The sequence below is a fragment of the Mus musculus genome, chromosome 4 (assembly GCF_000001635.26).
Source record: "Mus musculus strain C57BL/6J chromosome 4, GRCm38.p6 C57BL/6J".
NCBI classification, from domain to species: domain Eukaryota; kingdom Metazoa; phylum Chordata; class Mammalia; order Rodentia; family Muridae; genus Mus; species Mus musculus.
Window position 1 is genome coordinate 108,243,769 of NC_000070.6, and position 13,699 is coordinate 108,257,467.

General features: G+C 43.1%; 1 protein-coding gene across 2 annotated transcripts in view; it reads right to left on the reverse strand.

The window, feature by feature from the left end:
- The window catches only part of Zyg11b (zyg-ll family member B, cell cycle regulator), a 73,371-nt gene that overhangs the window by 16,014 nt on the left and 43,658 nt on the right, over nt 1-13,699 (reverse strand). For both annotated transcript variants that reach the window (NM_001033634.3, XM_006503213.4), the window contains 6 exons: nt 11,433-11,609; nt 8,384-8,448; nt 7,006-7,105; nt 6,727-6,777; nt 1,108-1,269; nt 958-1,005 (listed from right to left, as the gene is read on the reverse strand). In NM_001033634.3, the coding sequence (NP_001028806.2) occupies nt 958-1,005; nt 1,108-1,269; nt 6,727-6,777; nt 7,006-7,105; nt 8,384-8,448; nt 11,433-11,609 (603 nt within the window). The remainder of the gene's footprint in view (nt 1-957; nt 1,006-1,107; nt 1,270-6,726; nt 6,778-7,005; nt 7,106-8,383; nt 8,449-11,432; nt 11,610-13,699) is intronic.

Sequence of the window (13,699 nt, forward strand, 5' to 3'; positions counted from 1 at the left end):
CTGTTTGCCTCTAAAGGCATACACCACTATAACCTGGCTTTTTCTTTTCTTTTTTTTCCCCCCTGAGATAAGGTATCATGTAACCTTGGCTTTGCATTGGGGGATGCTTTGAACTACTGATTCTCCTGTCCCCACTCTTCACTTCCTGGGTACTGAGCTATATATATAAAATCTCAATTTTATCCTTTATATTCAAATTTATATTTAATAGAAATACCCAGCTATGGGCTGGAGAGATGGCTCAGCGGTTAAGAGCACTGACTGCTTGTCTGGAGGTCCTGAGTTCAAATCCCAGCAACCACATGGTGGCTCACAACCATCTGTAATGAGATCTGATGCCCTTTTCTGGTGTGTCTGAAGACAGCTACAGTATACTTACATATAATAAATAAATAAAATCTTTAAAAAAAAAGAAAAAAGAAACACCCAGCTTTATATGATGCCAAGTATTGAACCAGGTTTCCTGCATGCTAGGCAAGCAAGCACTGACCTATATCCCCATTTATTCATCTATTTAGAGAGAATAAGAATAAGTGTGGGGCTGGTGAGATGGCTCAGTGGGTAAGAGCACCCGACTGCTCTTCCGAAGGTCCAGAGTTCAAATCCCAGCAACCACATGGTGGCTCACAACCATCTGTAACGAGATCTGACACCCTCTTCTGGTGTGTCTGAAGACAGCTACAGTGTATTTACATGTAATAAATAAATAAATCTTTAAAAAAAAAAAAAAAAGAACAAGTGTGTGTGTTTCTGTGTAAATATGTGTGTGTGTCACATGTGGAGTCAAAGAACATCTTGCTGATGTGTTCTTTTCTTCCATCATGTGGATTCTAGAATCATCTCCTATCATCAGGCTCAGCAGGAAGTATCCTTACCAACTGAGCAGTCTTGAGGGCCCAAGCAACAATTTGTAATGAACACCCAGACAGAAAGTAACTAGAAAGGTTTGCATCTTACCAAAAGTCCTAGAACCTTTTGTTGAATGGATGACTCAGTTGGGAAAGACTATAAGAGAGAGAGAGAAATATGTAACTATCTAAAGAAACAAATATAATAAAGAAATGTTTAAAGAAACTGTGCAACTGTTAGGTAAATTTCCATTCTCACCTCTAGAACCCTCATGAAGAGCTCCAGCCCTTGGTTTTCAATGAAGTGTCTGCACGTGGTTGGGGACTCATCTGTGAGGTTCCAAAGTGCACTCAAAGTAAACTTCAACGTAGTGTCCACGGAATTCTGATTAGTTTTCTGCTTCACTATTTGAAGAAGTTGCTAAAAGAAAAAGGAATTATGTTTTCATTATTGAACTGTTATCATTTGAGATCACCAATAATCACAAATGCATGAGGACTAGTTTCCTAGCTTACAGCACTCCTGGTAATGGTTCGTAAACATGTAACCTATCCTTACATCTAGTGTGTGTGTGAATCACATCCACGCCAGCGGTGTGTAGAGGTCTGACAACAATTTACAGGACTTGGTTTTCTTTCCATATGCAGGTCCTTGGGACTGAACTCATGTTGCGTTTGGCAGGAAGCACCATTATTTTCTGAGCCCCAGTTTGGTTTTGTATTGTTTCTTAAGGCAGTGCTATTGTAGCCAAGGGCTGATCAACCTGACACAAGCTACAGTCACTTTGGAAGAGGGACTCTCAACTGAAAATGTCTCTATAAGATTTGCCTGTAGGCAATTCTGCAGTGCACTTCCTCCATACATCAGTCACTGATGTGAAAGGACCCACTGTGGGTGGGGCTCCTACTGAACAGGTAGTCCTAGGGATGTATAAGAAAGCAGGCTGACCAAGTATTCCTCCACAGCCTCTCCCTGGCTTTCCTGGATGACAGACCATAAGCTGTAAAATGAAATAAACTTTCTTCTCCAAGTTGATTTTGGTCATGGTGTTTTACCACAGCAACAGAAGCCCTAAGACAGTAGGAGATGCTAGCCTCTAAGTCAGGATCTTTCTGCCTCGGCCAACAATCACTTAGTGTGGACCTTCATTTTCCTTCCTATCCATCCCTTCATTTCCTTTTGTTTTTCTGTAAAGAATGCCTGTTAGTACATGTACGGAGCACAAACTGTACTCTATATAAGAAGAGTGCTTGTTCTGTTTTCTTGCCTCTCTTTCTCTCTGAGTAGGGTCTCATGTAGCCTCAAACTCAGTATGCACCAAGGATGAACATCTGCCGTTCAGCTTCCACCTCCCACATGCTACAAGCACAGGCACATATGACCACAGGCTTTACATGGTGTTGAGGATGCACCACTTCTGCACTCACTGAGCTACGTCCCCAGCCTTCGTGTATGCACGTCTCTGTGCATGTGAACACACACACACACACACACACACACACACACACACTGAGCTTCTTCGGTCAGAAGAGAGAGAACTTGCAGAAGTTGGTTCTCTTCTTCTACCATTAGGTCCCAGGGACTGAACTCAGGTTATCAGGTTTAGTGGCCGTTGCCTTTACTGCTGAGCCTTGAACCAAGGATCTTAATTAGTCATAGAATACCATTATTGTACTGGCTAGTTTTGTGTCAACTTGACACAGCTGGAGTTATCAAAGAGAAAGGAGCTTCGGTTGAGGAAATGCCTCCATGAGATCCAACTGTAAGGCATTTTCTCAATTAGTGATCAAGGGGGAAAGGCCCCTGTGGGTGGGACCATCTCAGGGCTGGTAGTCTTGGTTCTATAAGAAAGCAGGCTGAGCAAGCCAGGAGAGGCAAGCCAGTAAAGAACATCCCTCCATGGCCTCTGTCTGCATCAGCTCCTGCTTCCTGACCTGCTTGAGTTCCAGTCCTGACTTCCTTGGTGATGAACAGCAGTATGGAAGTGTAAGCCGAATAAACCCTTTCCTCTCCAACTTGCTTCTTGGTCATGATGTTTGTGCAGGAATAGGAACCCTGACTAAGACAAATTGGTACCAGCAGAGTGGGGTATTCCTGTGACAACATGACCATGTTTTGGGGAGGACTGTGGAAGGACTTTGGAACTTTGGGCTTGAAGATCCATTTGTTGTTAAGAGCTCTGTCGGATGTTGTGTAGGAGCTTGGAAGATAATGTTGAGAACACTGCAGAAGATGGAGGTCTGGTTTGTGAAATTTCAGAGGGAAAATTAAAGACTCTTTTCAGGCCATTGCTGTTTTGATTGTGAAGATTCTGTAGTTCTGGTTAGCTGGGGCTGAAGAATCAGCTGTGATTAACAAGATACCAGAACTACCAAAGCAAAAACTTTGCATTACTGGGACTATTGATGCTGGTTAGCTGGAGCTAAGAAATTAGCGGTGATTAAGAAGAGACCAGCATCATTGAGGTGACATCTTCTGGGAAGTGTTTTCTGAAAGCACAAAGAGGCTGTGTTCCAGAGATAGCCAAGGTTGTACTCCTGCTGCAGCGGGACTTGGTAATGTGTAAGGGTCACCCAGGTGGTACTGGTTTTGAAGGCATGAAGGGGTCACGCAAAGCAGCTGAGGCTCGGCACTGTGAGAGGCCATGGAAGGCCATTGGTGAAGGTGCAGCCTCAGTTGCAATTGATGGCCCAGGACTGAAGGGGTCATGCAGCGTTTTGGAGATGCCAGTACCATGAGATGACCACCAAGAGCAGCAGCAGCAGTGGAGTACAGGTATCTGGAGCCTAGAGGATGACGCGTGTGCTACAAAGGGCCTGGCTGGAGAAGTGACCCAAGCCCTTGGAGGAGCCCAGAAGATCGTGAGTTGTATCCCAGACATTGGACGGTTGGAGATTGACTTTTGCTTTTGATTGTGACTGTGCCCTGATATTTTCCCTCTTGAAGGAAGAAACTGTTTTAGTGGAGCCCACAGTTGAGACTTTTAATTGTAAAAAGACTTTGAATTTTAAAAGAGATGGATATTTTAAAGAGATTGAAATTTTAAGAATATGTAAAGACTGTGGGACTTTTAAAGTTATTTAGATCTTGGGGATGGATAAGATTGTAAGGGTTGAGGCTTGCTAGTGATGTTTTTGTGTGTCAAGTTGACAAGGGGTCAATTGTACTGGCTAGTTTTGTGTCAACTTGACACAGCTGGAGTTATCAAAGAGAAAGGAGCTTCGGTTGAGGAAATGCCTCCATGAGATCCAACTGTAAGGCATTTTCTCAATTAGTGATCAAGGGGGAAAGGCCCCTGTGGGTGGGACCATCTCAGGGCTGGTAGTCTTGGTTCTATAAGAAAGCAGGCTGAGCAAGCCAGGAGAGGCAAGCCAGTAAAGAACATCCCTCCATGGCCTCTGTCTGCATCAGCTCCTGCTTCCTGACCTGCTTGAGTTCCAGTCCTGACTTCCTTGGTGATGAACAGCAGTATGGAAGTGTAAGCCGAATAAACCCTTTCCTCCCCAACTTGCTTCTTGGTCATGATGTTTGTGCAGGAATAGGAACCCTGACTAAGACAATTATAATAAAATGTGGGACTTAAAAAAGGAAGAGGGAGCAGGGCAGTGGTGGTGCACACCTTTAACCCCTCACTTGGGAGGCAGAGGCAGGCTCTCTAAGTTGGAGGCCAACCTGGTCTACCCAACAAGTTCCAGGATAGCCAAGGCTACACAGAGAAACCCTGTCTGGAAAACTAAAAGCAAAAATAAATAAATAAATAAATAAGGAAGAAGGAGTGAAGGGAAAGGAAACCAGTATTTATTAAAATTCAGCAAATAACACCCATAGTACCACTTTCCAGGGACGTAAATTTAAGAATATGAAGTAATTTGGTCATTATCAACTTGATAAAAGAATTAGAAGGACTAATTCTAACAAAGTTGTCTTTAAGAAGGAAAAGACTGGGCATGGTAATTCAGCCCTGTGCCACTGCCATGGCAGTACTGTCACAGCTTCAAGTCCCTCTTGGGCCACATACACAATGATAACAGAATTGAAGTCTACACTGGGTATTAAGATAATAATAGCTTTGACATGTCTTATTATAAGCTATGTCTATATAACTAGCCTAAGAAATACAGTCTTTGTGAAAGGGCACACCTTTACTTCCAGCTCTTGAGAATAACATGCGCCAGGTTCTGGGTTCAATCTCAAAACAACGAAAATAGCTATTATCATCATTACTATTAACTCTGGTTATATGTAACATATTAAGTAGACTACTTTCTTAAAATATTTTAATGTACTTTCACCCAAAATTACTGGAATATCTACATAGTTCGTAAAAGCCCTCTACCTCTGCATTTTTAGACAAGGCCTCATTAAGTAGCCCTGCCTAGCCTAGAATTCACTCTGTAGCCTAGTCTGGCCTTAACTGGAGAGATCGACTTGCCTCTGTCTCCCAAGTGCTGAGATGAAGACATGTACCACCACGATTGGATCTGAAATGGGTCTTTTTATTTTGACTTACAATAACATTAACATGCTTCGTAGTCGTGCGTGTGTGTGTGCCTGCACGCATGACTACGAACCATGTGTGAGTAGCTGCACAGGCTACAGGAGCATTGGCTCCCCTGCAAGGAGAACTGAGGTGACTGTAGGCCACTCAGGCTGGGAGCTTGAAAGGAACCCAGGTCGTCTGCAAGAGCGCCAAGTGTTCTTAACCCGAGCTTACTGACTGACGACTAGTTCATGGCTGTCTGCATCTGTCAAGGACTAAAACAGCATTTAAAAAAAATAGATTTGAGCCTGGAGAAATGGCTCAATGTTTAAAGGGTATTTGTTGTTTTTGCAGAAGACATGGATTTGACTCTTAGCATCCACATGGTGGCTCACAACACCCATAACTCCAGTTTCAGACTATCTGCCATCTGCTGGTCTCTGCGTGCACCAGGCATTCCCATGGTACACATCCATACATGTGGACAAAAGACTCATACACATAAAAATACATAAATATATAAAATGGAAAAAAAAACACAAGGCTTGGAGGTGGAACATCTGCCTGGCATATGCACCAATCCCTAGCTCTACAAATACATTTTTTAAAAAGTTGAATACTATCACTTAGAAAAAGTGAAGGGGCTAGAGAGAGAGATGTCTGAGCATGGCTACTCTCCTGGAAGTCCTAAGTCCAGTTCTCAGCACCTACAATGGTGGCTCACAAACATTTATAACTGTACTCCCACAGGATCTGATGCCCTCTTCTGGTATGCAAATGTACATACAGAGAAAACACTCATATACACAAAGCACACAAACAAAGAATAAAAGTAAATTAATTAAAATATAGAGAGAGATAGGCAGGAACAGGGGTGGTTCTTCAATAGAAAGCTGACTCAGCATGTGTGAAGCCCTCCCTGGCTTAGACCCCCAGGAACACATACTTAATAGCCATACCCACTCACAAAAGATATACCATACTACTCCTGGTCAGGAGGGGAGGGGAGTGAGGGAAGGGGAGGAGAGGAGGAGAGAAGGGACGGGAGGGGAGGGGAGGGGAGGGGAGGGGAGGGGAGGGGAGGGGAGGAGGGGACATGAGGGGAGAGGAGAGGACTAAACTAGCAGGGACTAGAGAGATGGCTCAGTGACTAAGAACACTTGGGCTCTCAAGAGGCCCTGGGTTTAGTTCTCAGCACCCACATGGCAGCTCATAACCATCTGTAACTCTAGTCACATGGGACTCTATGTGCTTTTCTGGCCTCCACAAGCACCAGGCCACTTCTACATGTTACAGACATACATGGGATCGAAGCACTCATATACATAAAACAAATTTACTTCAATATGAAAAGCAAACACTATGTAGTGGCCTAAATCAAGGGCCAGTAAACTTACCCTGACAATGAAGAGCTCAGCACCAAGCTGTGCAGTTTGTTCTGTAGAGAGCTGGAAGCAAATACAAGATAAAGTAAATGTCGAAGAATTAACTGGTGTGAGTTTACTACAGACTGCCGTAACAGCCTCCACGGCCAGACTGAAAGCTCATCAACCTCCAATTTGGCAATATTTATCACAGTTAACAGGGAGGCCAGCAAAGAGGTGCTTTTCTGGCACGGGCCCCAATGTGGGCGGTAGTAACTTCCTCTAGGAAATCACTCAGCACAGTTCAGGTACCTTGGCGGCCAGGATGGAAATGATAGCCACGGCCATGCGTTGCATGTTCTGATCTTCGTGGTTGCAAAGCCACTGCATGACAAGCTTGGCTGCTTCAAACCTGAAAACACAAGAGGGTTTCCTCAATAGTGGAGGTCTAGGCATGGCTTCAGGGAGCCAGATGTGGGTCGATGGTGCAACTTGGGACGTGGGAAGGAAAGGGAATTCCTCTTAGTGAAAGAGACTACAAATCACGCGTTAGTGTTTTGGAAATGTTGCCTTTCTATTCTTTCCTGTGCTGGGGATTGGATCCAGGGCCTTGTCTAGGTCAATGCTCTACCACAGAGCTATATCCCTAGCCTTTTATCTTATTTTATTTACTTATATTGGCTATTATTTTTATTTTACTTGCTAGTAGTGTGTGTTTGTGTATGATGTGCAGTGTACGCATGCTCTATTTACTGCAGCTATCAGAGGACAACTTCTGAGAATTAGTTCTTTCCTTCCTCTGTGGGTTCTAGGGTTTGAACTCAGGTGGTCAGGCTTTTATGAAAACTTTTACCAGTTAAGCCATCTTGCCAGCCCATATTTATGTCTTTTTTGAGACAGGGTCTCATGTAGCTCAGGCTGTCCTCAAACTCTGTATACAGTCAAAGATGATTTTGAACTGAGAATCTTCTTGCCTCCATCTTCCACGTGCTGGCATTACTGGTATTTGCTACCACACACACCTGGCTCCTTGTTTTTATTTTGTGACAGAGTCTCGCTAAATTTCCAGGCAGATTCTAGGCCTGCACCACTGCGCTCATCACAATGAGAGCAATGGTGGAGACACAGGAGCATGGGGGCTGAGAAGAAGGCTCGGCTGGTAATGCGCTCACTGTGCACACAAGCGGCCCTGAGTCAAATCCCCAGCAACCATGTAAAAGAGCTCGGCATGGCAGAGCATACCTGCAATCTTAACTCTGGGGAGGCAGAGACAGGAGGATCCCTGGGACTTGATGGCCAGCCAGTCTAGCCCATTCCGTGAACTCCAGGTTCAGTGAGAGACCCTGTCTCAGAAAAATAAAGTGAGGAGCGATTGAGGAAGAAACCCAATGTCAGCCTCTGGTATTCACACTGATAACACATGCATGTTGTGCAAACACGTATTAAACACACACACACACACAAAATGTAAAAATACTGGCATTTTATCTTCAACAGTGAAATAATTTTAGTATTTAGTATTGCAGTCTGCTCAAACCTTTTAAACTTAGATATCTAAGTGTGAGTGTACACAGACAAGCATGCTCTCGCACAGCATGCATGTGGACCTTAGAGGACAATGTGAAGGCATCACCTCTCTTTCTACCATATGGGTCCCAGGACTGGACTCAGGGGGTTAAGCTATACTTGCCTATTAAATGGAACATCTTGAAGAATCCGGTCACTGCAAAGTGAGAGGAGGCAATTCTTCTGTAACTAAAGAATAAAAAGGAGAGAGTGAAAAAACCCATCCTGAATAGAACATCATTTTGTTATCTTTTAGCCAAAGTCAGTCTTTTTTTTTTTTAAATGTCTGAATGTGTGTGAGGAAGGTGTACACATGCCGAGTGCAGGAGACTGAGCTCGGGACTCAGGACTGCACGCCACACACTCAACTACGCTCCACCCTAGCCCCAGCTACTGTTTTTAAATCTTGAAAAAGCATTAATCTTTTGTCTTGGTTTAAGACAAAAATCTCTATTATACAGCTTTGGCTGTCCCTAACTTGCTATGTAGACCAGGCTGGCCTCGAATTACCAAAGATCAACCTGTCTCTGCCTCCCAAGTGCTGGAACTAAAAGTGTGTACTGTCACACCTAACCAAAATTTTGATCTTTAAGTCAGTTCTTTATAATTGCTATCAAAAAGTTGATTATTTTCAGAAAACTTTGTACTTTCAAACATGGTGATTCAATTCAAGTTTTATATTAGTACATTATTATGATCTTTGTAAGGCCTTTAACTTTAAAAAGTATTTATTTATTTATTTATTTTATGAGCATTTTGCCTGTGTGTATATATGCTCACAACATGTATGCCTGGTATGTGCAGAGACAGCAATGGCTCCCTGGAAGGCTGTGTTGGTACTGGGATCCAATCCTGGGTCCTCTGTAAGAGCAAGTCTTAAACTCTCTAAGCCAGCTCTCTAGCCCTCCCCGCTCGCCCCCACCTGTGCTGGGCTGTGACTCCCCGCGCAGCTGAGGATGACTCTGAACCTTTAATCTTCCCACTTTCACCTCTCGAATGCTAGCATCACAGGCAAGCTAGGGACCCTAGGCTTTGTATAGTCACAGCAAGCACTCTCAACTGAGCTATACTCTGAGGCTCCAGTACTAGGCTCAGGTATTTCATCCCTCAGGAAGCCTGCCTGGTTTTCAACTGTCCTGACTACCTCTCTCGAGTGCCCAGCAGTGCAGCACTCCCTATCTAAAATGTCTGGAAGCAGAGAAAACAGACTTCAGAGCCCTTAGTGTAAGACAAGATTTCAAAGAGCAGGCTATGTTGGAGCCAATATCTTGAAAAATGGTTAAGAAAAGCAGTGGACCTATTATGGGAATAGGAAGGTCATCCTAAGGCCAAGTAGCTTGACAAGAGTGTCAGATGGACAAGGATTAGATTTGGGAACATTGGCATGGACTTTACCAGTTGAGTAGAAAAATATGAAAATTCAAACTCTGAAATGCCATGTGTCCCATGTCTATGCAACGCCTGCACAGACCAGAAGAGGACAGCAGACTCCCCGAGGAGCCGGAGTTGCAGGTGACTGCCGGCTGCCATGCAGGTGCTCGGAACTCATGGAGATCCTCTGAAAGAGCAGCAAGTGCTCTAAACCACTAGCCCCAGAAATTAAGCAATATTAAATGTTCTCATTTAAAGCAATTTATCTGTGGAGTGCATGTGTTACCGGTATGATGTGTATGAGCATGTGGAAGTCAGAGGTACACTGGTAATCTTCCACTATTATTCTTCACATTGAGTCAAAGTCACAGGGTCTCTTACTATGATGGTTAATTGTTAATTTGGTAGATTTAGAATCACCTGAAGAATGGGCCTCTGAGCATCTCTGAGGGGTTATCTTGATTAGGTTAATTGAGGTGAGAAGAGTCAACCACTGTGGGTGGTACCATCCTCTAAACTAGGATCATGAATTGTATAAGTGGAAAAGGTGTGCTAAACACTAGAAACCACCATTACTTGACTACTGATGGGATGTGACCAGCCAGCCCTCTTCTCCTGCTGCTGTGATATCCCCACAACAATGGACTGTAACCTCAAAGAATAATCCACAGAAAACCCTTCTTCCTTCAGTTCCGCCACCACCGCCCGGCTTCATTACTGTTTTTAAGTATTCTGGTGTATGACTAACCCCAGACTGATAATTATTTGGTGCTTCTAATTGGTTGTATTGCATAGTATTTATACTGGTTTATGTATTTATACTGGTTCTTTTTAAAAATTAGCATAGTATTTACACAGGTTCTTTTGAACTATATCACAGACTTATCAAGACATAATTCACATAATATACAATTCCCGTTATGTGTGAATTTTAGCCTATGCACCTATCACCAGTTACGTTTATTTATTACAGTTGCTCTTCTCTTCTCTTCTTTTTTTTTTTTGAGTCTCCTGTAGTCCAGCTGAGCCCATAAGTGAATGTGTATGCTAGGCAAACAGTCTCCCAATTGAGCTACATCTCTTGCCCAGTTTTAGCATGTTTTCCTATCTCCAAAAGAAATCTAGCTGAAGTTGCAGCTTAGTGTCAAGAGTGCTTGCCTAACATCAGCCAAGGCCTGGGTTTGATTCTTAGCACATTATTTTCCATACCTTTACTTCCTAATCTTTTATTCTAATTTTTCTCAGTTTTCCTTTGTGAAATACACCAATGTGTTTTTGGTTTTGTTTGTTTTGTTTTTTAGACTTATTTATTTTATGTATGTGATTATACTATTACAATCTTCACACACACCAAAAAAAAGGGCATCAGATCCCATTACAGATGGTTGTGAGCCACTGTGTAGTTGCTGGGAATTGAACTCAGAACCTCTGGAAGAACAGTCAGTGCTCTTAACCACATAGCTATCTTTCCAGCCCTTGGTATTGTTTTCTCTATGTAGCTCTGGCTGCTCCAAGACCAGGCTACCCTCAAACTTATAGAAATCCACCAGTCTCTCTGATTTCCAAACGCTAAGATTGAAGGAAAAGACCACCACGCCTAGAACCCCCATAAGTTTTAATTCTGGCATGGTGGTACATGCCTAATCTCTGGACGTTGGAAATGGATTTGAGAGGATCAGGAGTTCAAGAGCAAGCAAACCAACAACAAACAAAAGACCTGATTTATTAAACTCGACTCTGCAGAAGCAGGAGGCAGGAAAGAAGAACCCAGGACCCCCTGAGTGGGAATTGAGGGTGCTCACCTGTTGGTGATTAGGAAAATGTTCCATGGCCTTGAGCAGCAAATGGGTCACATCAGCGAGGAGCCGGACAGGCATGCCTAAAGCAAGGTCCTGCTTAGTTAAGTTAAACACACAGGCACTTGCAGCCAGCTGCACGGGCAAATTCATTGGGTGGTTTCTCATCCCAGTAACCACAAGCTGAAAACACAAAAAAGTCAATTAGTCCTTTAGATTCACCTCATAAATACAAACCCTCACCACAGAGTAACTTTAAAAGCATGTTCGAATGTAAAGAGCCTAGGGCATTATCACTCTCAGTTGCCAGTCCCTTCCGTGACAGTGCTGCCAGCCAGATGCAATAAAACACATCCTCTCCCTGACAAGAAAACCATTGTTCACTTATCTTCTTTCCCCTCTAGAGTCCTCCCCATTCTTCAGTTCTTAATTTTCTTTAAAATGTATTTCATAGCTGGGCAGTGGTGAGCCCACCTTTAATTCCAGCACTCAAGAAGCAGAGGCAGGCTGATCTCTGTGAGCTTAAGGGCAGATTGGTCTACAGGCTGAGGTCCAGGGCAGCCAGGACTACACAGGGAAGCCCTTTCTCTAAAACAAACAAACAAACAAACAAACAAACAAACAAACCCCAATTTTTTTTTTTTTTTAGGTTTTTCGAGACAGGGTTTCTCTGTCCTGGAACTCACGTTGTAGACCAGGCTGGCCTCGAACTCAGAAATCCGCCTGCCTCTGCCTCCTGAGTGGTGCTGGGATCAAAGGCGTGCGCCACCTCGCCCAGCTAATTATTTGTTTACTTATGTGTGTATATACCCCCAGAAGCCAGAAGATGGTATTGGATCCCTTGGATACAGGCAGTTGTGAGTCACTGGCAAATACTCTTAATCAATCACTGAGCCTTCTCGCCAGCCCTGGAAAACCTAGCTTTCCACCACACTAAGAAACTGAACTAACTAGACAAGAACTTCGGATTCTAGCTACCCCATGTAGTCTTCGCCCCAGGACACAGACAATGCACGTCTCCTTGCCCACCCATAAATGACCTTTTGTCATCCTCTCGACAGTTGATTTCTCCATGGATATACAGATCATTTCCGTGTCTGCCTACTCAAGGAAGTGATTACTTCTGTGTCATTTTAAAAATCCATTTAAAAATTTACAATACTACTCTTCTTTTACTTAGTTTAAAGGGGGAGGGGCACTGCACATGCCTGCACTTCCAGCACTGAGGAGTCGGAGGCAGGAAGATTGTTAAGTTTGAGGCCAAACCAGATGATATAGAAAGATCCGGTCTAAATAAAACCAAAACTGTCCTTTAATTCTATTTCCTTAATCAGCTGAATCAACTGCCATTTTTCCTCTTAGCTTTCTTTTACAGCAAAACTATGAATGAGCTTTAATCTTTAATCTCTAAGTAAGTTAGTGAATATTTCAAATCAGGGCTGGAGATCTAGTCCTTTGTGCTCAGTTTTATAAAAATCAAAGCTGGAGCTGATTTAATGCCAGCTTTTAGTCCCAGCACTCAGGAGGCAGAGGCAGGAGGATCTCTGAGTTTGAAGCCAGCCTGGTCTACACAGAGAATTCCAGGACAGCCATAGCTACACAGAGAAATCCTATAAGTAAATAAGTATGTAAGTAAATATGAACGAATGAACGAACGAACCAACGAAAGAAAGAAAGGAAGGGGAGGGGAGAGGAGGGGAGGGGGGAGGGAAACTGGAAGGAAAAAGACAAAACAAGCACCAGCCTCTTCCGGTTTATACAGAGTGACAGGTATTCGTGACAAAAATAAAATGTTACAGTTCCTATCTGAGAACTCCACTGGAATATTTAATATATTTAGGAGATCAAGTCAGTTCTGGCTCTGACTTATTGTTTATTAACCTCAAAGGCCCTCAGTTTCACAATCTGTAAAATGGAAGATAAAATCCACCTCTTCAGATTTTGGCTACTAAATGAAATACAAAATAAAGTCTTACACTCACTAGATTTCAAAGCTGAATCTACATAAGGTATAGAAAATATATACATATAGATCTCTAAGGCCCACGTAGCCTTACCAAATTTAATTTTTTTAAAGATGTATGTATGTATGTATGTATGTATGTATGTATTTATATGTATTTGAGTACACTGTAGTTGTACTGATAGTTCTGAGCCATCATGTGGTTGCTGGAAATGAAGGTTGCTCACTCCAGTCAACCTGCTTGCTCCGGCCTAAAGATTTCTTTATTATTATATCTAAACTGTCTTCAGATGCACCAGAAGAGGATGTC